General features: G+C 35.0%; 1 protein-coding gene across 4 annotated transcripts in view; it reads right to left on the bottom strand.

Annotated features, from left to right (window-relative positions):
* FRMPD4 (FERM and PDZ domain containing 4) overlaps nt 1–25,996 on the bottom strand; it is a 723,029-nt gene that overhangs the window by 17,756 nt on the left and 679,277 nt on the right. For all 4 annotated transcript variants that reach the window (XM_012546092.3, XM_031958997.1, XM_031958998.1 and 1 more), the window contains 4 exons: nt 20,127–20,258; nt 16,567–16,686; nt 7,325–7,461; nt 1,145–1,271 (listed from right to left, as the gene is read on the bottom strand). In XM_012546092.3, coding sequence (XP_012401546.2) covers nt 1,145–1,271; nt 7,325–7,461; nt 16,567–16,686; nt 20,127–20,258 — 516 coding nt within the window. The remainder of the gene's footprint in view (nt 1–1,144; nt 1,272–7,324; nt 7,462–16,566; nt 16,687–20,126; nt 20,259–25,996) is intronic.

The following is a 25,996-nucleotide window of genomic DNA, read 5'->3' on the forward strand; positions in this document are numbered from 1 at the left end:
GAATGTGTTAGTGAGCCAGATAATTATGTAAATTAATCAAAGTCCAGGTTGGAAAGAAGTGGGCCAAAGACTTTAAAAAGAAATTAGGTCATGAGTAGGTGAATAAAAGTTCAAAAACAAATAAAATGAATGGTCTCCCATTTCTTTTCCTTCTTTAACTCTGGGACTTCATCTTCATGATGGATGAGGCACTATTTCTTTGATGTAAATTATCATGTGAAAAGTTGGCAACTGTGGCCCAAATGCTTTTTTTCCACATTTCTTTAAGGAAGCTATGGAAGAATGGGAAGAAAAATCAGGGTGCTTTAGGTACTAAAACAATGATATAATATCTGACATTAACACTAGAAAATTACCAACATAAATAGATACGATTTATGTTCTATTCACAAAAGCTTTTATGGTCAGTGTCAACCAGTAAATGTTTTCTCGGTCTGTTAGACTGCATCCAATTTTGTAGGCCCAATGTTTTGAAGGATCCTACTATTTCTATCTCCAGAAACACTATAACCAGATGGATTTATGTTACCTGCCTTTTTATCATCCATAAACCAGAGTTTTCTGTTTCTACTAAAAGTGCAATGCTCCAGTCATATTTCTTTTCCTTAAAAGACTTTGTAATAGTGATAATCAGGAATTATTGTATTTAATACTAATAATGAGTAATTAAAAATTTTTAAAAAGCCTGGCAGACATTATTATTAAGGTGAATGAAGCATATTTTATATTTAGTCATTATTTCTTAGTCTCAGAGGAAAATAAAACTACAAAACACATTTTAATATCACTAAAGAATCACTTAGATTCAGAAGTGAAGGGGAACATAAGATAATACTTATAAGTTTTTCATTAGCCATAGATCCTAAACAGGGGGAAAACATATATGCTAAATAACATGGACTATGCCTTTGTGAGTAGCAAACAATCGTTTGTCACTTTCAAGACAATTCTGTGGTCCAGAAAATATATTTATTTTTTGTTGTTCTTGGAAAAAACATTAAAGTTAACACAGAAGTTAAACAGTATTACTGCTTCTGAAAGTATACTGCTAAGTATTTTACCAAAGGACTAATTTTAAGCATTTTTAATGCATGCAGTCTTCCCTTTATAAAATATATTTTCTATTAAGATGCAAATGTAATACCTTTTTTCCCGGCGGCACTAGGTTTTGATTTGCTTTGACAAGGTGGGAAAGTGCTTTCTTTATGTTCTTTTCTTTCATGCTTTGCAGCACAGCAGATGGAAGAAAAGTCTCTAATCCCCATTCTTTTCTGCAATAAAAGGCATATCTTTAATTTCACATTCCTGGGCTATTTGATTATTGAGGGCTAAGTGGTGTTGTGATGTTTGTTTGAACAAATGAACTCCTGAGGATGCAGAGAGTGGATAAATTCAGAGGCGGGAGAGACAACGTGGCTTTTGTGCTTAGGAGATACAATATTTAATCATTAGCAGAGGTTTTACATTTTTTAAAATGAATTTTTTATTGATATCTTTTGTTTTTGTATCACCTACCATCCACAGTGTACCCTCTCCTTTTTCCTTCCTAGAGAGCCACTCTTTCAAAATAAAACAAAATTGATGGGAAAAAAGCATTTTATTTATTTATTTATGTGTTGTTTTAATTAACTAATGAATTCTTAACAACTGATATCTGTAATATTCCTCACCCATAGTTTTCTAACCCTGCAAAGAAGGGAGGGAGGTTCTCTTCTTTTTTGGGGGGAGATTGTTTTTTATATATTTCTTCTTAATTACTATCTTTGGTCATTATAATTTTATAGCTTTCAGTTTCAATTGTTTCCTTGTCTCCTTTGTTCTTTCTATTTATGTTGTTGTATACCTTGTGTCTCTGATTATGCTTTTTTCATTTTGCATCAGTTAATCAAATCTTCCTATAAAAAGCTTTGATTTTTAAAAAGAGGCATGATCTTCCTCACTCTTCTGTGTCTCTTTTTATCTATGTTTGTATTTCTGCCTCTTGTTTTATCATTCTTGGTCTCTCTTCTTGTTTTTGTTGTTTGGTTTTTTATTTTTATTTCATTTTATATATTTTTTGCCATTATATCTTTTTTTTTTCTAAGATTGTAAAGTATAGAGGAAAAATTATTGGCAGTGGTTTGCCATTTCCTTCTTTAGCTCATTTCACAAATGACTAAACTGAGGCAAACTGGGTTAAGTGACTTGCCCAGAGTCAAACATCTTGTAAGTGTCTGAGGCCAGATTTGTTCTCAAGTCTTCTTGACTCCAAGCTCAGTGTGTTAGGCATGGAATGCTTTCAACACTTAGATGCATTAGGAAAGTTATTTCACATCTTTGGGTCTTTGTTTCCTCATCTATAAAATTAGGATAATGATTCCTCAGAGACACATTATACAGAAAGCTTTTTGGAGCACTATACAAATATGACCTATATCATTAATTAATATTATAATTTCTATTATTTGTTGTTACTATTCAATCATTCAGCTATGTCCAATTCTTTGTGACCCCATGGACCACACTATTTTATCTTATTGTTCTAATTACATGTAAAGATAGCTTTTAACATTCATTTTTGTAAGATTTTGAGTTCCAAATTTTCTTTTCTTCCTCTCTTCCCCAAGATAATAAACAATCTGTTATACATTATACATTTATAATAATTTTAAGCATATTTCCATATTAGTCATTTTATGAAAGATAAATCTTCACTGGAAGTCTCAGGCAGAGCCTAAATTATTGTTTAGATGATTCTTATTCAGATTCAGTTTGGATTTAATGACTTTGAAGTGCCTTTTAAATGAGATTTTATGAATCTGCTGTATGTGTGAACTTGGGCAAGTTATTGACCCTACTAAGTTGGGCCTTAGATTTTATGATTGCTAAATTCCTTTCCTATTCTAAAACCTTACATTGCTCCTTTGCCTTGCATATAATAGGTGCTGAATAAATATTGACTAAATTGATCTGTCAAAGTTGACATATCTTGTAATGGGCCAGGCTCTGAAATGATGTATTCTGAAACAAAATTCATTAGACTAAATTGCTATACCTCTTTCACTGATGAAGCCTTTTTATTTTCAGTTACCCCACTGTTTTCTTCCTCTGAACTTGGAGTACTTATTATCTATGCCATTACTTTGGCAGATAATATATGCAATCTCATGGTGCTTATTATTTGCTATTCAAATCTTCTTATTATTTCCCTTCTAATCTCATTTTAAGTCATGTCTTATTTCCCTAGCTAAGGTGTAAGGTCTTTGAGAGCAAGACCTGGGAATCCCTTCTTTTAATTTAGCAGCTATCCTAATGGAACTTTTCAATAAAACTTCTTCTCTGTCTGACTAGATGAGTAAAATGAATAAAAGTCTGATTTGTATTCCCTCTGCACAATTTTCTTTTTGGTTTGCTCTATGGACCCCCACTATGGATCTCTCTGTGCCAAACATGCCTGTGATGGCACAGAGTTAGATCTACTTCTGAGATTTGGACATCTATTTGTGTAATCTTGATCAAGTACCTTAACTTCTCTGTGTCTCAGTCTTCTTCATTTGTAAAATGAGTGACCTAGAGCCTCTGAGATCCCTTTTTGTTTTAAATCTTGGCCTTTCAATTAAACAACTTTGCCTTTCCTCTCCAGTCACACTGTTTTTTCCTATAATGCATCTCAGTGAGTGGTTGTTAGAGGATTCAGAGAAACATGTACTAGCTGGAGAAAATAGAGATTATCTGGGTGGGATAGGATTTGTTCATAAAACAGATAAGGTTGGATAAAATATATTTGTAATGGTCTATCATTTTATATAGATGAAATAAGGATAAGTACGCAATTTCCCGGTTCTTTTGAGTAATACATAAGATAGTGGAAGTATAAATGTCTTTTAAAAACCAAGTGCTATGCTAAGTGAAGCAAGCAGAACTGGCAAAACATTGTACACAGCAACAGCAGAATTGTGCAATGATCAACTATGATAGATTTGGTTCTTCTCAGTGTGATCAAAGGCAATCCCAATAAACTTTGGTTGGAAAATGCTATCTGCAGCCATAGAAAGAACTATGGAGACTGAATGTAGATCAACACATACTATTTCACCTTCCTCCCCTCCCCCCCCCCCCCCCCCCCCCCCCCCCCCCCCCCCCCCCCCCCCCCGCCAAGATTTTTCTCTTTTGTTCTGATTTTTCTCTCATAATATGATTTGTATGAAAATATGTAAACATGCATGTATAACAAAAGTGTTTTTACATGTAACCGGGGGAAATAAAAATAATTAAAAAGATAAAAGTGCTATATGAAGGTAAATATCAGTTCTGTGAGGGCTGCTAGGCTGCACAGTGGATAGTGTGCTGAGGAAGCTTCCTGAGGTCATACCTGGTCTCAGACGCTTCCAATCATATAATCAAATGCAAGTCACTTAACCCTGTCTCAGTTTTCTCATCTGTAAAATGAGCTAGAGAAGTGTAAAGGGCTGAAACTCTTGAGTGGATGCACTGAGGTCGGACCCACAAGCACTTAAGGCTAACCACCAATTGGGCAATACTTTATAAGCATATGCTTGGAAAATGGCCCTTCCCACTATCCTGTGCTGGCTCAATAATTGGTGTATACAGAGAATTGTAGGAGGGACTATGGGGTAGAGTGAGACTAGCCAGTCACTTCTGGGTGGGAGACTAAGAGGAGAGGTCATGGAGATCCTGCATCCATCCAATTCACTCCTACCTCTAAAGACCAAGAATAAAGACTAAGGACTTTTGCTTATCCTGACTCCAGCTGATTCTAAGGTATCCAGGGTGCTAACATGGTCATAATAGAGAAGGAAAGGGCAAACCACTCCAGTATCTTTACCAAGAAAAGAGAGTTAGACACAACTAGAAATGTAGGACAAATACATAGGTATTTGATGGATAGATGAATGGTGAAAGAGAGAGACAGAGAAAGAAAGAGACAGAGACAGAGAGAGAAAGAGAGACAGACAGAGACAGAGAGACAGAGAAAGACAGAGAGCAGAGACAGAGAAATAGAGAGCAGAGAGACAGAGACAGAGGAGAGACAGAGAGAGAGAGAGAGAGAGAGAGAGAGAGAGAGAGAGAAACAGAGACAGAGACAGAGAGACAGAGAGTGAGAGAGAGACACAGACAGATTGAAATAGACAACACAGGTGGAATGACTTGCCTGAAGTCAAAAAGCTGGAAGGCAGCAGAGCCTGGAAATGAAACACACTTTCTGAGCTTTAAACCCTGCTCTCTATCCAATACTTCTCAAGTCACAAAGTCCAAGGAATAATTGCAAATGGGTCAGGCTGAAGTGAAACCTGACAAGTGGCATAAACAAAGGCATACCTTGGGCTGAAAGGAAATTTAAACTGTATTCTCCCTCTTTCCTCTTATTTCTTTTTTTATTCAGTTGCCATGGGAATCTATGGGTGAGATCTCTGCAAGTCCTCAGCTGCAGCCAACTGTGCTCTTGAAATAGTATGGTGTGTTGGGGGAGGAGCACTCCAGGGTTCCCTTTCCCCAATGAACAGTGTGATCATGGTCAAGTCACTTAAATCTTTGGGCCTCAGTTTATCATTTGTTAGAGGAGAATATTTATATTTGTCCTCACAGGGCTGTTATGCTTTACTAAACCTTGAACATTATATAAATAGAAATGATCTTTTTTATCTGTATGAAATGTGAGAATTAAGAGCATGCAATCTCAATGCTGGATCACACGATCTGTTAGTGTCCCTTCTGGCACTAAAGCCTATGATTCTTAACCTAGAAATATGAGGAATGAAGGGAGAAGGTAAAGATTGCAAGGAAATTTATGGGTTCTTGGCTTGAAACTACTATGGCTGTTTTCTAATATAATGTTCTTTTCTTCTACCTGAGATACCTAACCTTATCTCGACAAATTGAAGGCATTTGAAAAACAATAATGGCTACTATTTATATTTACTTTGTAAAGTGAATTAAATTCTCCCTTGACTTAATAAGTGAAATCAAATAAAAAGAATGCGGGTAGAACAAAACTAGTAAATGCAGATAAGGCCTTTAGAAATGTTTGTAGGGCAATAAGAGAATTAGAGTTTTTGAAACTCTAGTCAGTTCTGGATTCAGATAATCATGTAAAGAGGCAATAACTAATATTTATATTTATTTATTTATATTTATATAGAACTTTAAAGTCTACAAAGCACTTTGCATATATTATTCCATTTGTGCCTCTCAATGTGCCTGTAAAAAAGACCTTACAAAATTGTATCTACATTTTGCAGATAAGGAAACTCAGAGTAATTAAATGACTTATCCATGGTAACACTGCTTATAGGTGTCCAAGGTGGGATTTGAATCCAGATACTGGTTCTAAATCCAACATTCTCTCTACTGACATGGAAATTCTCATTGCCTGAAAACCATTGTCTGGCTTTTGGCCTATGCTTATTGCTAATGCTAATTCTGTGAACTTCCAGATCCTAAATGGATCTTGGTGCAATTGGCCCTAGAATTTTTTGAGCACTACTTAATTGTCCTTTGTAAATTCAGAAAGCTTTAGATAAAATTTCAAGTGCATTTGCTCTAGTGTTATTTGTGCAAATCTGTCCCCCTCCTTCATCTCCACTGTGTGTGTTCCATCAGCAAAAGGTCATTGTACCCCCTGTGGCCCATGTAGTGTTTAAGACCCCAAATAAGCTTTTCAATCAATAAATGGAAAACTACTGTTAGTAATTAAAAGGACCTGGGAAACCATGACATTTGAGGCAATCAGACTTCATTTAATTTACTAATGGCTTTCGGGGGCTGTAGGGGATAGGCTGTGTGATAATTTTGCCCTTTCTCTAATGCTCAGAGATTTTCATCCAGCCTTGTCCTATGCTTTAAAAAGTCCACTTTTCTTTGCCATCAGTATTATATTCTGTCAGAATTAAGTGAACATTAGTCTACTGAATATATCACTGACAATTAGAAACAAACAACATCAGAAATATGAATCTTGTGTCAAAAGGTGGTCAAAAGGGACTGTTACAACTAAATTAGGAACTGGCCCACATAATCCCCCTTTAGCTGGTTTGGAAGTTATTGGTAAAAACAGCTTTCTTTCTGACCATATTTGAGCATATCTGCTTTTGAAAGCAACTTCATCCAAAGAGCTTTGATTTCCTTGGTATGAATATTTTCCCACCACTGCAGATTGCAACTCTGGATCTGGAACTGGAAAAGATCTTAAAGATCATGTAGCCCAGCCCTTTCATTTTGCAGAGGAGCAAACAACTTATACAGAAACTTATTTAAAATGGTCTCAAACATTATGAATCCATACCCAAAAAGCTTTGGCTTCTCTCCCATGGTAGTGAATACTTACTCAATGTATTTGAGGGAGATCTTTTGAGTTTGCTTGGTGGTGACAGTGGCAATATACATTTGTAATGCTGCCAGACGCAAGGCGATGTCATATTTCAGCTCTGGCCCAAATCTCTCCTGTACCACATCATTACAGCTCTGCAAACAAACCAGCAGAGGGAGCATCAAGTTAAGCAATTTGAATTCATGACTTTATCTTGTAATCTGAGGAACAGGTGATGTATTTTTCCAGTGTTCAGTCACTTCTTACTTCATGTCCCCCCTCCCCCCCCCCCATCTCCTCACAAAGGAGGTTTGACACAGAAATAGTTTAGACTTTCTGGTTTTCAAAGCACCAAATGTTGATTTAATTGAATTTCATTCCCGAGCTCAGGGACAACAAAAAACACAAAGCTGATCCAAGACTTGTTATTTACTTACTTGTTTTCCCTTTAGAGTAAGAATTAGGAATTTGGATGTAAAATTTCAAAACACAGATGCCTTGAATGAAGGTGCAAACCATACATAGACAAAATAGGGGCATTCACTTTTAAGATATGCTGTTGAGAGATGCAAAACTCTATTAGGAGGAGACCTCTAAGGCATAGCCTATGCATGTGTGGAGCTCAGCTTACATAGTCAGAGATGTTGCTCTAGGGATTTGAAAAAATAATTGCTTTTACTTCCACTCTCTTTATAAAGTGCTGTTCGAACATTTCATGTATTTCATTTATTCAAGAGAAGCTGCAGTCTTCTTCCAGTTTTCTTTAAAAAAAAATCTTTTATTCTTTTCTCAGGCTCAGGGGACTATGTGTAGCTTGATTTTTTAGAAGATATTGGCAGGACTGGCAAGGACACAAAATAGATATTGGTAATTACAATGGCATATGGACATTTCTCTTTATCCTACCAAAAAAAACCCCATTTGGTCATTAGTCAATATGTGATGGGTATATTACCTCAAAACGTGGCATCTACTAGGACTACCTGAGTCCTGAGGTAAGGAAGGAGTCATGAGGTCATGGATTTAGAGCTGGAAAGGACCTTAGAGTTCATCTAGCCTAACCCCCCTCCTTTTACAGATGAGGAAGTTGAGGTCCAGAGAAGTTGTGACTTACCCCAGATCATACAGGCAGGATTTTGGTCTAAGTCAGATGTAAATAGAAAGTCAGGTGCAATAGAAAATCAAGTGCAAAACAGAGAGAGTGTTGGATCTTTGACTTCAAATCCAACTCTCTATTTTGCTACACTGGTCTCCATAGGCTAAAGTCATCCTTGGAGCTGAAATTAGATCTTACTATGATTTCACATTAGGACACTGATTATGGGCACATTTTAAAAATAGCTGAAAATACATTACCAAGTCTAGAGACACATTAGCCCTGGTTTTCTCATTACAAGAGCTAAAACATATCTCTGAAGAAGATGAAGCAGTAAACAGTCATGGAAGCTTGTGTATAAGAGAGGTGTCAGGAGGCAGCAGAGGGCAGAAGGAGTTGTAGCCTTTGGGATTTCCAGGATCAAAGCAAAAAGTACCCTTATCAAGTTGGGAGATGCAGAACAAGCCAGTAACAACAGAGTAGAAGATATGGAGTGAGGAAGGAGTTGTTAGATGAAGTCTTTGGTCATTTTCATCTACACATTTATATATGCTATACACATTTTTGCACTTACTTGTCTCCTTCATTAAAACACAAGCTCATTGTTGAATAGCAATGGTTTCGTTTTTTGTCCTTGCACACTGTAGGAACTTAATAAGTGCTTACTGATACAAAAGCCATATCCTTCCACTTTTATTGTCTTTATCTATACTTAACTTTGCTCACTGACCCTTTATTGGAAAGGCTGAAGTTGTCACTAGACTTGTGAGAGTGAGAAGACCTGCACCTGGGTCATTTGAATGAGTATATCAATTTCATACAATTTCTTGGACCACAAATGAGACATGGAAGAAGAGGAAAGGGCATTTTCCTCAGCTACTTTAATGCTGCAATTGTACTTTCTACTGGCCTTTGGAATAACCAGTAGTTTTTTTTTTTTTTTCCCTGAGGCAATTGGGGTTAAGTGACTTGCTCAGAATCACACAGCTAGGAAGTATTAAGTGTCTGAGGCCACATTTGAACTCAGGTCCTCCTGATTTCAGGACTGGTGCTCTATCCACTGCACCACTTAGTTGTCCCCAATAGTTTTTTAAAATTAAGTTTTATTTATTTTCATGAAAATCAATTTGCTTTTTTACCCTTACCCTTTTCTTCACTGAGAAAGAAAAACAAAGCCCTGTTACAAATATAGTAAAGCAAAACAAATTCCCACATAGAGGCACTATGTCCCTCTCTCACCCTTCTCTCCACAAAAGTCCAAGTCTATTTCCTGAATAACTCATTTCTCATTTCTCATCAGGAGGTGGGTAGCTGGGTGGCCTACTTCATCACAAATCTTTTTGGAATTATGATTAGTCATTGTATTGAACAGAGTGACTAAGTCATTCAAGAATGTTTTCATAATTTTGTAGTTGATGTGTAAATTGTTTTTCTTGTTCTATTCATTTCACTCTGTATCAGTTCATACAAATTTTCCCAGATTTCTCTGAAACAATTATTTCTTACTATGCAATGGTATTTCATCTCATTCATAGATTGTCATTTGTTTATCCATTTGCCAATTGATGGGTACCCTATCAGTGACAATTCTTTGTCCCTACAGAAAAAAGCAGTTATATGTCCTCTTTCTTTGACCTACTAGTGATATCACTGCAAAATTTGTAGTTGTTTTTTTAACATCTCAGAGTAGCCATGCTGGGGACCATTATTTTTTGGAATCCAGGTAGAAGCACTTCAAATTTCAGGAACAGTAGAGAAAACACCTCACCTTTTTGCTTTTCCCTTTCCCTTGACCCCAAGAACTGCTTCTGTAACACTGAACACTCTTTCAGAGTTGGAACTGAGTGTATTTATATCCCTTTCTATTATCCCTTTAAGGTCCATTTTTTTTTTTGGAGGAGCTGGTAGTCATTCACATTATTTGTCAATGAGTCTCATATATTATATAACTAATTCACTGGGGAAATAGTCTAAGCTAGTAAAATGTCTATATTATAGAGTATTTGAAAAGAATTTTTATAATTTTTAGGTATACTCCAAAACAAAAATTGATTGGCAAAGTGGAAAAATTTGATATGCATTTTGGGAAATATCTTTGTGTCAGGTTTTCTTTTCTTTCTTTCTTTCTTTTCTTTCTTCTTTTTTTTTTTTTTTTAATAGGAAACGATTTCATCTGGAGAGTGTTGGGCAAGAGAATAGTCTTTTCCCAAAGACTTCTATGATAGGAAGTTGAAAGAGGAGGGAGGGGAATTAAACATTTATTTAAAAGAAAAAATAATCTAATGCCTAACAAAACCATTTCAACTAGAGGACTTCCCTGATTGTAATGGAGAGATAAATGTAATTTATAATAGCATGTTAATTGTTAATATGCAAATAAGCATAATTAAAATGCTTGAAAACATTTTGTTCTCTTGAACATTCCTGTTAATTTGCTTAGTGATCAATCCCTTTCTTCATAGAGAGCACAAGGGTCAATTTCAGTCCAGCTTATGTCCATATTACTATGCCTATGAATGAGTGCAGTCTGAATTAATTAGCTTTTACTGTAAATTTATGTAAAATTCTGTGAACTACCGATTAGCTGGCAATATTTATTCTGACACCTCTATCTTTTAACCTAATAATTTGTTTATTTAACTGGTGGCTAGTGTCCTCATTAAGGGCGTCTGGTACTTTAAATCTTTCTACCTCTTTCTTTTTCTGGCAAAATTATGCATTATTCTTGTGTTTACCTCTGTTTTCTGGATGAATTTCTAATGCATTTGGAGCTTCTGAGAAGAACCCCAACCATCAGTTAAATTAATAAATTGTTGGATTGAAAATTAGCTGTCATTGTTGCACATTAGATAGATGATGGAATTCTGTCATTATATATGCATACTTATATCTAATCATATAAAAGCAAGGGCAGCCTTTGGGTGTGAAGAGCTGTAGATAAGGAATACTACTTCTTCATTTCTTGATAGTAATATATAGATGCCATATACATTATATAACATCCAATAAGAATAAATACATAAAACAAATATATATAATAAACCTAAAACATACATCATAATTCTAAATATGTAAATAAATAAAAATTATATACTATAAAAATATAAATATACAGATACACATACATACATATATTGAAGGTCATCCTTTTACCAATATCAAGAAATGAAGAAGTAGAATTCCTTGTCTCTGAGTCTTTACATCTATAGCTGTCCCTGCTCATAAGATTAGACATAGGCAAGCATATATGATGATAGAAGGTCAACATCTATCTAATGCACACCAATAGCAACTTATTTTCAAGCTGAAAATAACCAGAAAAGTCTATGAGTGAGAACTAATGTTGGAAATAAAAGAGAATACCTGAGGAGTCAGGACTAAGGAAACTATGAAGTCATTCATTGGCTATTGATGATTCTGTCTGTCTGTCTGTCTGTCTGTCTCTCTCACACACATATACACACAGACACATACACCGTTCTTCAAGTATTTAAGTCATGTCTGACTCTTTGTAATGTTGGGGTTTTCTTTGCAAAGATACTGGCACTGTTTGCCATTTCCTTCTCAAGAATATTTTACAAATAAGGAAACTGAGGAACAAAGAGTTAAATGACTTTCTCAGGGTTACACAACTAGTAAGTGTCTGAGACTGGATTTAAACTGTCAAAGTCTTCTTGCCTTCAGCCTTGATAGCCATTTTACTGTCAAATTAGCCTTTTTTCTTGTCTTACACTTCAATTCTGTGTTCTTGAAGTAATGGTTGGTGACTTAAACTAGAATATTATAACTAAGAGATGGAAACATGACAATGTCCACACTAGTCTATGTGTTAGTATGGGCAAATTCTAATAAAATAGCATTCTCAGCAGAGAACAATATTCTGCTTGAATTTCTTATAAAGTGATTCCTGGTTATCTAGCATATCCAGTGAAGAATTCCTAGTTATCTGGCATATCCTTGTCCATTCTGGACAAGGGAGGATACTAAAAAGTTCAGAATTTGACTTTTTACTTGCCCAAAACTTTGCTTGAACTCGATTTTTAAAAAAATGGAAATCTTATAATATTAAGGCTTGCCTGTATAAATAGATTGAAGATACTGACTATACCTTTTCTTGAGGACCCAGGAGCCTTAATATTGAACATTAAATGATTTATTACATTATTTAATTATAATTTATTATATGAAATATTAAATAAATTTCTCCTTCAGCATCATATATAAAGTGTTGCTTTGCATGGTTTATTGAAGGAAGGAGACTTAAGTTTTTCCTTTCACTTTTTTCTCCTCTCCTTTTTTTCCTGTCTTTTCTTCCTTTTTTTGATAGGTGAGGAATTGTTGATTAAAACCATCAGCAGCCAATGACGGACTTCCTTTCTTTAGGCAGATGACTTTATTGCTTCTATAGTCCTCAACTTTTGCTATTTCCAACACTAGTTTTCACCCATAGGTTTTTCTGGTTACTCTCAGGTTGGCAGTTATAATGAATATTTGAAGACCTCAAAGATGAAATTACCAGAGAGCTAGGGTGCTCCTTGATCAATTGGTTAGCATTTATTAAGCACCTACTATGTGCCAAGCATTATGCTAAGCACTGGAGATATTAAAACCTCCAAAATGCCATCTATATCCAAGAGATAACTATGGAGAATGAAGCAGATTTTTTTTCACCTTTTTTGGGGAGGGTGTTTCACTTGCTTTTTGTTTCTTGTGGTTTTTCTTCTTTGTTCTGATTTTTTTTCCACAAAATGACTAATATGGAAATATGTTTAAAATGATTGTACTATATTAGATTGTTTTCTGTCTTGGGAATGGAGAAGATAAAGGAAAGAAGGAGAAAAAAAATTTGGAACTCAAACTTTTACAAAAATAAATGTTGAAAATTATCTTACACATAATCAAAAATAAGAAATACGGCTTTCAAGGCAGTCCAACTGTAGGTGTGGGGGTGTGGGAGAAAACATATAAATGCACAAACAAGATATATAAGGCAAAGTATCTTAAACTGTGGTTTGCAACCCCATATGGAGTCATGTAACTGAATGTGGAAATCATGAAATTATGATTTATTATTAGTAAATGTTTGATTTGTATACCTATTTAATATACCTATATACCTGGGGTTGAGTAAAAATTTCTCAAGTAAAAAGGCCTCACAAATAGAAAAAGTTTAAGAAGTCCTGAGATATGGGATAAAATGAGATAGTTTCAGAAGGAAAGCACTTTAATTAAGTGGGATTGGGAAAGACTTGTAGAGAATGGGATTTTAACTGGGAACAGAAAGGAAAATGTTCTAATCATAGGAGATATGGCTGTCATACTAATATATAACTGCTAATGCTAATGTATGACTGGATAAAACTTTACAAAGGATATATCATTATATGCAGTTAGTGTAGAAGAATGTAAATTCTTTTCTGAAAAAAGAAACTTTATGAATGGTGTGTATATATATATATATCTTCTCTTAGATGAGGTCATTTAGTATTGTACAATCCATTTAGTTGTGTCAGACTCTGTGACTCTATTTGGGGTTTTCTTGGAAAAGATCATGAAGTTGTTTGCTATTTCTTTTTCTTGTAGATAATAGAAATTAAATGACTGCTTAGGGTCACAAAACTAGTCTGAGACTAAATTTGACCTCAGGTTTTCTTGTTCTATTCAAGAGCCAGCTAGCTGCATCAAGTGAAGTGATTAATCCCTCACAAACAAACAAACAAAAAATCTCTTTATTCCTAAAGCCACTGCTTTCTTTTTTCAACAGGTATAAGACTTTCACTAAGTAGTGTTGAAATCTTTATAAAGTGTTAAGTCATTAGAGTTGATAGAGACAATAATTATCTAATTTAGCATGGTTCAGTATGATTGATCTGATCCTATGAGATAGTATGGGCCAGAACTTGAAACAAGGTGCTAAGTGCAACAGAAGCAATGCTTGTGTTCATACCTTTAAGGAGCTCATAGAAGCAAGAAGTATTTAAGTACTCATTGGAGTTCACACATTTGGGAGATTTCTGGGTTTAGTATGAGAAATCCAAATTCACACCTCCCTTGAAGCTCTCAGGGCCAGAGAGCACTCTGGGAGAAACCCATAATCCCTCTCTCTCAGAAGAGATCATATATATAAGAAATAGACAGAGGCTCTCTCGGGGAGTTCAGCTGAATTAGATTGAAGAAGGGAGCGTTGGTCAGTTGAGGAGAAGTCCTCTCTCAGAGGCTCAACCAGATTCACTTCATCTCACACAGCTGTGGTGGCTGGGCTCCTGCACTTCCCCCACTGAGACCAACGCTGGTCTGAAAGGCTCTCCAGAAAGCTGCCCAGCCCCAGGCAAGGAGGTGTGGCTGGAGGCTGAAGAAAGCAGAGGCAGAAGCAAGGGACAAAGCTGCAAGAACTCTTAGAACCAAGGAGAGAGAGAGGCCTCTAAGAAAACTAACCAGGCTATTTTGGAGACAATAAAAGATCTGAACTTTTATCAGCTGGCTGCATTTGGGTGATTATTTACTTGTAACTGAAACTAAGGCTGCCTCCAGAAAACCTCCCCGAGAAACCTTCTCCCAGAGAGAACCATTATATTTTAAAGAAAAAGAACATCACAAAGTAGCTTTATTATTATATCATGGATCATGCTGTTGTTCAGTCATGTCTGACTCTGTGACCCCTATTTGGGGGTTTCTTGGCAAAGAGACTGGAATGGTTTGACATTTCCTTTTCCAGCTCATTTTACAGATGAGAAAACTGACTGCAAAATCTAGCTGCCCTTTATCATAGATCATAGCATTTTATAACAACTAAAGTAGCCCCCTCATTTACAGAAAAGGAACTGAGGCCCATAGATGGCAGTGGTTTGTCTACAATACACAGGTCGTGAATAAACTTGGCTCTAGCAGAATCCTGATTCAAGAGCTCGAGGTTGAAGAATCAATATATAGTTTCTAGAAGAAAACCACTTTTCTAGATCCAGAAATTCTAGAGGTATTCTTGTGAAATTGTTAATGAGAATGTTTAAGCATCAGCTGAAGAAACAAGGACAGAAACTGCATTAATTAATTGTGTGTGTGTGTGTGTGTGTGGTTGCTGCTGCTATTGTTTTTCTGCAACATAATACTTCTCTCAGTGAACAATATATCTCTCAGCATGACTTTCTTGAAGTTATTTTTTCTTCAAGTTGAAATATTATGATCCAGAATGTTTTCTGGATATTGTTTCTTTAGACATATTGCAGCCTAGAGATATTCTAGCTACAGGAAAGCTGTTGCTTTCAATAACTGGCATTCCATAGTAGAGGGAAAAGAATGTTGCATTTGGGAGTCAGAGAACCTGGATTTACATCCTAGCTCTGTCACTCTGGACAAGTCATTAAAGTTCCCTGGACATCAATTTCTTGATCTGCAAAGGAATAGATAAATTTTACATTTCTTTCTAGATTTCAATTTTATGAACTTATAATTATTCCTGAATGAATACTATACTCTGAAAGTGACAAACACATGTTCCATAGGCTGGGCTACAACATCCCAAGTATGCCCAAACCAGATTAAAATGAAATTGGGAAATATTTAATAAAATATGTTTTAAATATAATAAAATACAGATAATGTTAATATGTGGTTTTCAAATTATAAGGATCCTTATGTATGATTTAGTGGCCTCTGTATTTGAATTAGATAACACTATTATTGTAGGAAATTATCAAAACACTTTCCATTTACCATCTGGAATTTTCAAGAAACAAGATTTCTTCTCCCAGGATTAGTTGATCACTAAAAATCTCAATATCTTTCTACCTCCTTCAGCCTCTTCTCTTCTCTGATTGAAGGGTTAAAAGAGCAGAGCATTCAAAACTTTTATTTATAAAGAGCAGAGCCTGATCTTTTCATTGATGAGTCAACTCCCCTTCCCAGCTTTCTTTTATGCATTCTTTTCTCCCATTTGATTGTAAGCTCTTTGAATTCAGGAAATGTCTTCATTTTCTTAATTTTATCCCTAGCTTAGCACTAATTACTGACCTAAATTGGGAGTTTAGTAAATATTTACTGAATTTATCAAATAGCATATTTGGGATTGCATGTATTAAGAAGAGGAGAGAGTTCTTCAAGTAAGAACATAAAAGAGATATATGCATAACATTAGTATAACAAACTGGTAATTTTTTTTTTTACATACCTGTACATATAGATACTCGAAAGCAACTGGATCTCTTCTCAAAAGGTCAATGGGATCTTTTGGGACAAAGCTAATTCGGAAAAGACATCTCATCTTATGGGAGCTGGGTCTCTGTGTCACCTAAGAAATTGAATCAATAACAAAAATCTTTCAATGCTCTAAAATAATGCTTTCCCTTTTAATAAAGCAGTAAATATTTTAAATTTATTTATTATATACAAAATTTATTCTAGTTACTCACAACTTGAAACTCATTCTCTTTTTTCCCTTAAGTATTCACATTACAATTGAGCTTTCTTTCTGAGCTATGTACCTCTAGTATAAACAGGGATTCTAGTGTATTCCTCCACATTCACTAGCTATTGGAATCCAATCTAAGGCTATGGATAGATATCTCAAAGGAAACTAGGCTTGCTGAAGGATTTGGTACCTAGATCAAAACTGAAGATTCATATTTTCAATTAGTTACAAGTTCTATGACTTGAGGCCATCTGAGTGACAAGTTTAACTTTCCAAATTGTTTAAAAGATATTGAAAGTCAATTAAAAGAAAAGCATTTTTCTAACCAGCTCATTCTTAGTGAACAACAAACCTAAGACCCTAATGAAAAAAGACAAAACAAAATTTAAATTAAAAACAAATTACAGAATGATCTGGTTCATTTTTCCCAATTCCTAGTTATTGACAAATATTTCTAACTCTGCAAAATTTTTATAATGAATTTTTTATTTCTTAAAGTTTGTGAACTTAAAAAACTCATAACTATCTCCTTTATCTTGCTTTTTTCCACCTTTAAATCCATTCTTCTCAATTCTTTGTTTCTTTTACTTGATACTCTGACATCCACTTAGCTGAGATGGTAAAGTCTCTAAGTAGTCCACCATAGAGTATTTATATATTTTTCAAAGCCACATTATAAATTGTATTGGGAAACACTTATCTTAAGTAGAACAGTACACTGGAGGCAGGGGCATCATAAGACATAATAAGGAATTTAGTGCTGGGTCAAAACAATGATACATCCATCCTTTATTCCATTTTTGACCATAGTATTATTTTTTTCAGAAGTTCTGACCTAAAAGGTTTCAGAACACTGACCTAAAAAGGTCAGGGATATATCCATAGTATCCCTAGATTCTCCCTATTACCAGTTAAAATGGTCTGAAATGATCTGAAATCTTGACTCTCCCCCCCTTTTTTTGCTTTTCATTTTCTATCACTTCTTGAGCTGATAAAAATCAATATTCAGTTCTGAACTTTTTGTGAGGGTAAAATCATAAATCATATGCTTTTGTCTTGCCAAGAATAAGCCAATTCCGTCACTAACTTGTACACCCCATGGCCAGTCATTTTTGTAACTAAGATATTTTTTTGAAATTGCTACTAGTCTCATAGTGACCCTTCTTGTTTGTTTTTTTTTTAAGAGTGGCAGATGAAAAAGAACTGACCAATGAAAATCTCCTTAAGGCATCATTCAAATCACTGCCACAGAATAAACTGTTGAAAAGAGAAATCATAGTTATAACAATGGCTCCTTTCTCTACCTGCTTCCCCACTTCACTTTGCAGAAGTGATAAGGGTTAGATTTTTTTTTAAAACTTATTATGATTTGACCATTGCTTTGAATTCACTAGAAGAAAGTAATAGCAAGACTAGTGTCTGCCTAAAAGCACTTTTGAACCGAAAATCTCAGTAAATACTTTGTTTACCACACAACACAGTTCATGTCACAAATATTACATTGTCTAAATATCAGATTGATATTAAATCAGATGGGTATTAAACACATTTGCTTAGGAATCCCATTGGATGCTTTTCAAACTCAAATGTTTGGAATTTTGTGTTACTTGATGTTACATGTGGCTCAGTGGAAAGGGGCCTAGATTTTAAATCAACATCTAAGTTCAAATCCTGGCCATCTCCCTTGTTATGTAGACAAATCATTTCACCCTGTTGAGTTTTCTTATCTGTAGAATGAGGGAGTTAAGCTTAATGATCTCTAAGTTTCTTTCTATGCTACAATTCAAGGTCTATAGTTTCTTAAATATATTTCTCCCCATATTGTCATGCTGCAAAATATTTTGAATATGATTTTTCATATGCATTCATTTCAAAGCATATAAGTATTTTATTTGTGATCATTATGTTACAAAAATACTATCAGAGGAAATATGCTTTGAAATAGGAATTCTTTCATGGCTTTGGATCCCCAAGGTGTTTCTTAGGCAGGAAAAGATTAGTGATTTTTTTTTCATTCCATCATTTCAGATACACAAGCTGCTGCAATAAAAAACATCATCCAGTTTTAGAAATGATTCTACAAACTCCTTTGCTTATCCAAATGAGCATAAAGATTTCCTTTATAAGTTATAGGCTAACTTGTTCTGAAGGTATCAACTAGAGACATCAAGTGATTGAGAGACAGGTTTATATTAAACACAGTGTTGGTTTTATTAGCCTCATATTATAGCAGCTGACATTTCACATGGGGGATTTAGTAAATCATTGGTTATTCACTACTGCTGAAGCATAAAGAGATGCATTTGTTTCCAAGGATAAAAGAATTGTGAGAGGAATTGAATGTATTTGGGGGTATATCTATGTCTACATGCAGGCATCAAAAATAGCATATAAATGTGGAAAATCTATGAGCATACAGATCAATCTAAATAGTAATGCATAAAGTCCATCACAATATGTTTGGCCTATTCTAATGAAGCAGAGATCTGTAGGGGGACTGATATGGGGGAGCTAGATAAATGCCAGATTTTAGTTATTTGATATCCAAAATGCCTATGCAATATGGAGAGAGGCCTCTTTTTTTTGTCATTTCTATCTGGTTATTCTTCCAACTCTGGGCTGCCCAACTTGATCTAATGTCCAAAAGTAGACAATATCTCCTTCAACCTTTCACCTTCCATCCTGAGTCAAAATCATCATTGGAGTCATCACAGTTGTCCTTACTAAAATAATTGTGGATATAGAGTTTCTGGTCGAATGGAGCAGGTAACAGGACTATTTGTCTTATCAGCAAACAGATGGTGATGACATGTTGGCAATAAGCAAGCTGGGGCTCATGGCAGCCTCACATATGCAGAGTGGGCAGAATTGAGGCAGGGATTTCAGGTTTTCAAAAATATTCTTAGGTTGCTTCATAGAATAGAACACCATTTGACACAATCACAGCCTCATTTAAAAAATATCAGAAACCTCTTTTTTTCTCTTTTTTTAAACACTTCAAAAGAACAATTTTCCCAAGCAAGGTAAACACAGCAGAATAAATAGAACTTTTTGAGAGATACATTGCCAATAAGTAGTCACAGAAGTCTTCAAAAACAGTTGTGTATTAGACAAATGGACAGCCTATGAAAAATTGACTAAAAAGGAAATATCCTGAAGTGGATAATCACTTTTGGGGACCATTATAATTGGTGTTTCTTTCGGTGTGTAGAATAGTTAATTAATTTAAATCATCCAAGAGTTGGATAATAGAGAAACTGGCCAATCCCTTTATACATCACTAATGACTAATGACTACTTGAGTGTATTATTTCACAGACCTGAGTAAGAGTCTCCTGTTCGTGTAGCAAGAGAAGTCTGGTTGCAGCTCCTTCCGTCCTCTGCTCCAGCATCAGGGAAAAGTGTTCAATACACTTGATAGAAAGTTTTTCTTGAAGAGTTAAGATGACATCCTTATTAAGGAAACAATTATAAAAGGTGATCAGAATCGCTGCAACACTTTTAATGAGTCTAGTGTGACCTAAAATCTGTTCTAATTTAGGCTATAGATTTTTAAGTTCTATTTAGAGGAATCTGAGACTTGATGCTGGAAATATTTCTGAGTCTTTTTTTAAATTTTAGAATTTAAAAAATTTAAATGGTAATTTTACTTTTTCCAATTAACATGTAAATTCAATTTCTAACATTCATTTCTTTATAAGAATTTGAGTTCCAAACTTATCTCCCTCCTTCCCATCCTTTCCTACTTTCCAAGATAGCAAGCAACTTAATATAAGCTTTGTGGGGGAAAAAAAAAACAGAACAAAAGGAGAAAACTATGAAAAAATTTTAAAAGTTAATAATATGCTTCAATTTGCATTCAAACTCCATCAGTTTTTTCTCTGGATGTGGATAGTATTTTCCATCATGAGTCTTTTGGAATTGTCTTGGATCATTATGTTGCCTCTGAGAAGAGCTGAGTCATTCAGAGTTAATCCACAATAATCCTGTGTACAATGTTTTCTTGGTTCTGCTCATTTCACTTTGCAACAGTTTGTACTAGTCTTTCCAGTTTTTTTTCCCTGAAATTGGCCTGCTCTTCATTTTTTAAAGCACAACAGTATTCCATTACATTCATGTACTTGTTTAGTCATTCCCCAATTGATGGGCATTCCCTCAATTTTCAATTCTTTGCCACCACATGAAGCTGCTATAAATATTTTTGTACCTGTGGGTCCAAAGGTGGGTCCCCACCTTTAAAAAAAAAGTTTTTTATTTTCAAAATATATGCACAGATAGTTTTCAACATTCACTCTTGAAAAACCTTCTGTTTTAAAATTTTTTTCTTCCTTCCTCTCACTTTCTTCCTTTAGACAGAAAGTAATACAATATCTGTTAACTAAGTGCAATTATTCTATACATAATTCTACATTTATCTTGCTGCACAAGAAAAATCAGAACAAAAAAGAAAAAATGAAAAACAAAACAAAACAACAACAACAACAACAACAACAACAACAAAAACAAGCAAACCACAACAACAGAAATGAAAATACTATGTTGTAGCTACACTCAGTCCCCATAGTCTTCTCTCTGGGATGCAGATGGCTCTTTCCATGACAAGTCTATTCGAATTAGCTTGAATCACTTTGCTATTAAAAAGAGTCAAGTCCTTTTCCCTTTAAAAAATGATCTCTTTGGGATAAAGACCTAATAGATATTTCTGAGTCTTAAGAGACAGAGTGATAGAAACAAGAGACACATTCCCTTCTCCCTCCTTGCCCCCCATATCCCACAAGTTTTTTTTTTCCCCCATTACTGAGGATTAGTGAGGTTACTAGACATATCTGTATAAATGTGGAACTGTTGGATTACTGACATGAATCACATTGCTAGAAAGGATTATAACATTTTCTAGTCCAGCCCAGGGAGGAATACACTTAAACCAGCCTTGAAACAGGCTTTGCTATTCTTAAAAATCTCCTATGAAAGGTATTTGATAAACACACATGGATTCTAGGGTCTAACAATACTTCCTGTTAGGGAGTACTTTTTTTCATATTCTTTCATTATAGCAATTTATGACAAGTCTCCCTTCTTTACTTTTTCATGTACTTGAAAACTATTGTGTTACCCTCTTAATCTTCTCTTCTCCAAAATAAATCCTCCTCTTAATTCTTCATCAGAGGTTTCACTGTCTAGTCCTTGCTTTTTTTTGGTTACTCTCCAGTTTCTTCATACCCCTTTAAAATATGGAGCCCCAAATAACTCTTATTAATTCATTTGCTTAGAATGCGTCTAATAAGAAGATTTCAGTTTAATTCAACAGTTATTATTTCCTGTGTTCAAGATATATGTGCCCAATTCTTTTTTTTTTTTTTTCTTCTAATGAGTATACCTATCTTGCTTGGGCTAGGTGTATAAAGGTCATTCACAAAACAGTTCTCTTTAAAGGTATAAATGGCTTTGACTTGTTCCATTTTTTAACTTGGGCAGATTCACCACCTTGTCTCCTCAGAGGGATGATCATATTGGTGTCAAACTTAATTTGGAGAACTGATTGATTAAGCCAACTCTAGCTCAGAACTCTTTGGTTCAAGTCATTCAACAGCCTTTGCCTTCCCCAGGAGCAAGGATTACAGGTATGTGCTATCCTTCCTGACTGTGCTCTATTCCTAAAGTGAAATCAAAGCTCACAGTGGGAAAAATTAAATTGGGTTTTTCTAGTTGTTGTGTGTGTCAAAGTACACATTATAGGGTATCATTCTGTTTCACCAAGGATGATAATAGCAAATTAGCAGCAATAGCTTATTCCCTATTGTGAGTCTGGAGTAAAGAATCTTGGAAAAGTTTCATTATAAAGTGTAAGAGAAATGATAAAGCTACACTATTTCTATTTACACCTATCCTACTGTGTGCCAGGATACTGTTAAATTGAAATTTAAAAATAAATACTATAACTTATTTTAGAAAAAAAAAAAAACAATTCATCCCCCCTGTTTATTTTTTTTTCTTAGAGTATTTGCCATGTGCCCAGCCTTCTCACAACTATCAGCAACATTCAAGGAAATCAACATTGCCTGAATTATTTATAATTTGAAATCATTTGGATTTCTAATAGATAAGATATAAGAATTCACATTGAAAGCATCTTTTAAGTTTATATTTATTTATATTAGGAAATCATCGAAGCCTTCCTCTCCATCTTGATTAATTCAACTAAATTCATTTCAGCAAACATTTATTAAGAATTTACTATGGGAAGACCACTGTGTTGGGATACCGGGCATGGGGCAAGGAACAAGATGCAAATTTTAGCTAAAGACATATTTTCTTTTCTCATGGTGTTATGCCCTGAATAAAAAAAAAAAATTATTATAGCCACTATCCTTCCTTGCCAATAGACTATGAAAAGTGAGTTACGAAAAACCTTGGAGCTCCAATCATCTTTACCCATCATTGTGTCATAAAATCCAGGTGCATTTTCTCCATTCTTGCTAGGATAATTCCCCTCCATTTGAGTAATGCCCTTCACCTCACTGTCTCCTGCCCTTGACCTTCTTATTTTAACCTCTCTCTTGTCAGGATTAAGTTATGATCCTTTCCTGGAATTATGGCTTGTCTGCCCACCCAGTGTCCTTGCCTCCCTTAATCTGTCTTTGTTTCCCCTATAAGATTGTATACTCAGGTTTTGTAAACTCTAATTAGCTAAAATTCTATATAAGTTCCCTGCCTCAGTTCCTCGGGGTTGGAATGATTTGGACCTGAGTCTCATCAGATCAGCTAGCCTAAACTCTCCATGTTAAAATATTAAAAACCAATCTCTATCTTGCCTCAGTTTCTCTGATATTATAATGGAGGTTACTGCTTAGTCTATTGAAGTACCTGAAAAAAGTGAATTAACTGGTTAGGTTTGATGTACAGAACAATAGCAAATGTGTTTAAAAGCAGTTATAGCCTGGTGAAAGACAAATTCATCATTCTCAAAGCATTTCTCAAGATTTAACTTTTAATCCCCCCTCCCCATCCTGTGGTAGGAGGTGGGCAAGAAGAATAATGGACTCTTCATTTGGAACCTGTTACAAATTAATAACCTTCCATAAAGGATGTAAATGTTTCTTTTGAAATGATTCAAGAAGAAGTAAAAACTATTGACATCAATCTTCTCCCTGTCAGCTCTAATACCTGCTAAATTACCAGATGCTTAACAGCAATTTAAAGTAAGCCATTTGCAAACAGAGAGATAATAGACAATGCAAATGCAGATAGTGGTGTTTATAAAATGTTTCCTTATGCCACATCCACAAATATTAACTCAACAATTTATGTTGTATTTCAAGTAAGTTATTTGCACAAAACATAAATAGAAGTGTGTGTGTTGTGTGGGCAGCCTGACCCTTTATAGAATTAAAAAAATTAAATGCAGATTCCTTTCATCCTTATGCTTTCAGTTATCATCAGGTACTTTTTATTATCCTGAAATCCTTTTTACGGTTCCTGATGAAGAAGACTTGTTCTTAGCTGATGGAGCATTAGGGAGTAATCAAAATCCAAAAACATTTTTGTTCAATAAAAAAAAAAACCATGAAGTCATATGTATTTCTTCTGAATCCAAATAGAAAGCATCATTTCCTTAGCCACACTATGAATAGTCTGAAAGTTATCAGTGATTTTGGCATAAATATATTATTTTTAAAGCTTTATTGAGGGGTGGTAGAGAGCAGGGACCAGATGTCAGTAGATCCAAGAGCTAGTTCCAGTACTGCTACCTATGACCCCTTTGAATTTGGAGCTCTTTCAACTTCAGTTCTCTTGGCTGTTAAATGGAAATTGAAAAGTGTGTATAGGATTACAATCTCACTTCTGATACTTATTGTGTGATATTGGACAAATTACTCAATCTCCATTGACCTCAGTTTTCTTATCTGTAAAATGTGGGGGTTGGACTACATGAAGTCTCTTTCAAATCTAGAGTTATGATCTATGCTTTATGATTCTATAAAATAATATATATGAAAGTTTTCTGTAAAATGTTATACAAGTGTATATACAAATGTGAATTCATTGGTATGGAGAACTCCTGGAGTAGAAATAGCCTGCACTGATGCAGCTGTTAGTAACTATAGTTGTGAGGCAACTAGGTAATACAGTGGAGAAAGTGTTGGACAAGGAATTGTGCTCACCTGAGTACGAATCCTGCCTGAGATACTGGCTATATAAACTGGACTGTAATACTTGTCATTCTTTCAGCCTCAGTTTCTTCAACTCTTCAAATGAGACAGTAGGAGCCTCTACCTCAGAAGGTTCTTGTGAAGATAAAACTATGTAATCCTTTTGTTGTCATTGTTCAGACTCCTCATGGCTCCATTTGGGATTTTCTTGGTAAAGATAATAGAATGTTTTGCCATTTCTTTCTCCAGCTCATTTTACAAATGAGGAAACTGAGACAAAAAGTGACTTGCTCAGTGTTGATTCCAGGCTTGATGCTTTCTCCACTATATGAACTAGTTTTTCCTTTGTAATCATTAAAGTGCTTTATAGATATCAATGATTACTATTATTAACTTATTTTCAGCTCTACAGAGTTGTCTGTAGCTCCAAGAGTGACTTACTCATGATTTCAAAGTTAATGTGAAAGAGGAATATCTTGAACCCAGGTCTTCCTGATTCAAAGTCAGTCCTGTCTCTACTACTACAACTGATCCTTTTTTTTGCAAGGAAATTGGGGTTAAGTGACTTGCTCAGGGTCATACAGCTAGGAAGTGTTAAGTATCTGCAGTTTATCTGATTCTAGGGCTGGTGCTCCATCTACCACTTAGCTGCCCTTCCACACTGACTCTTACAAACATGTTATTTAAATTTACATTTATTCCTTACCACAAGATACACCTCATTTTGGACTTATCTATCATTTCCATGAAATAAGTTTTGAGAAATGGAAACTGAACCATGTGGACAGAAGAAGAAATCGATCATCAGATCATCCTACAGTTCTATTTTGCTGGCTGATAAAGTAATTGATATTCAATTAGTTGGCAACATCTTAATCTTTTTGGCTTCTGATTTTGCTGACAAATCATGCTGTTGTTTGGCAGTAGACCAAGTCATCTTAGTGACATATAGGCAATTTTAATTAATCTCAAATCATATGAAGATTACTGCCGCTGTTTTTGCTTCACCAAAGCATTTCTTAAGGCCTAAAAATAGAGCA

The sequence above is a fragment of the Sarcophilus harrisii genome, chromosome 3 (genome assembly GCF_902635505.1).
Source record: "Sarcophilus harrisii chromosome 3, mSarHar1.11, whole genome shotgun sequence".
Lineage (NCBI taxonomy): Eukaryota > Metazoa > Chordata > Mammalia > Dasyuromorphia > Dasyuridae > Sarcophilus > Sarcophilus harrisii.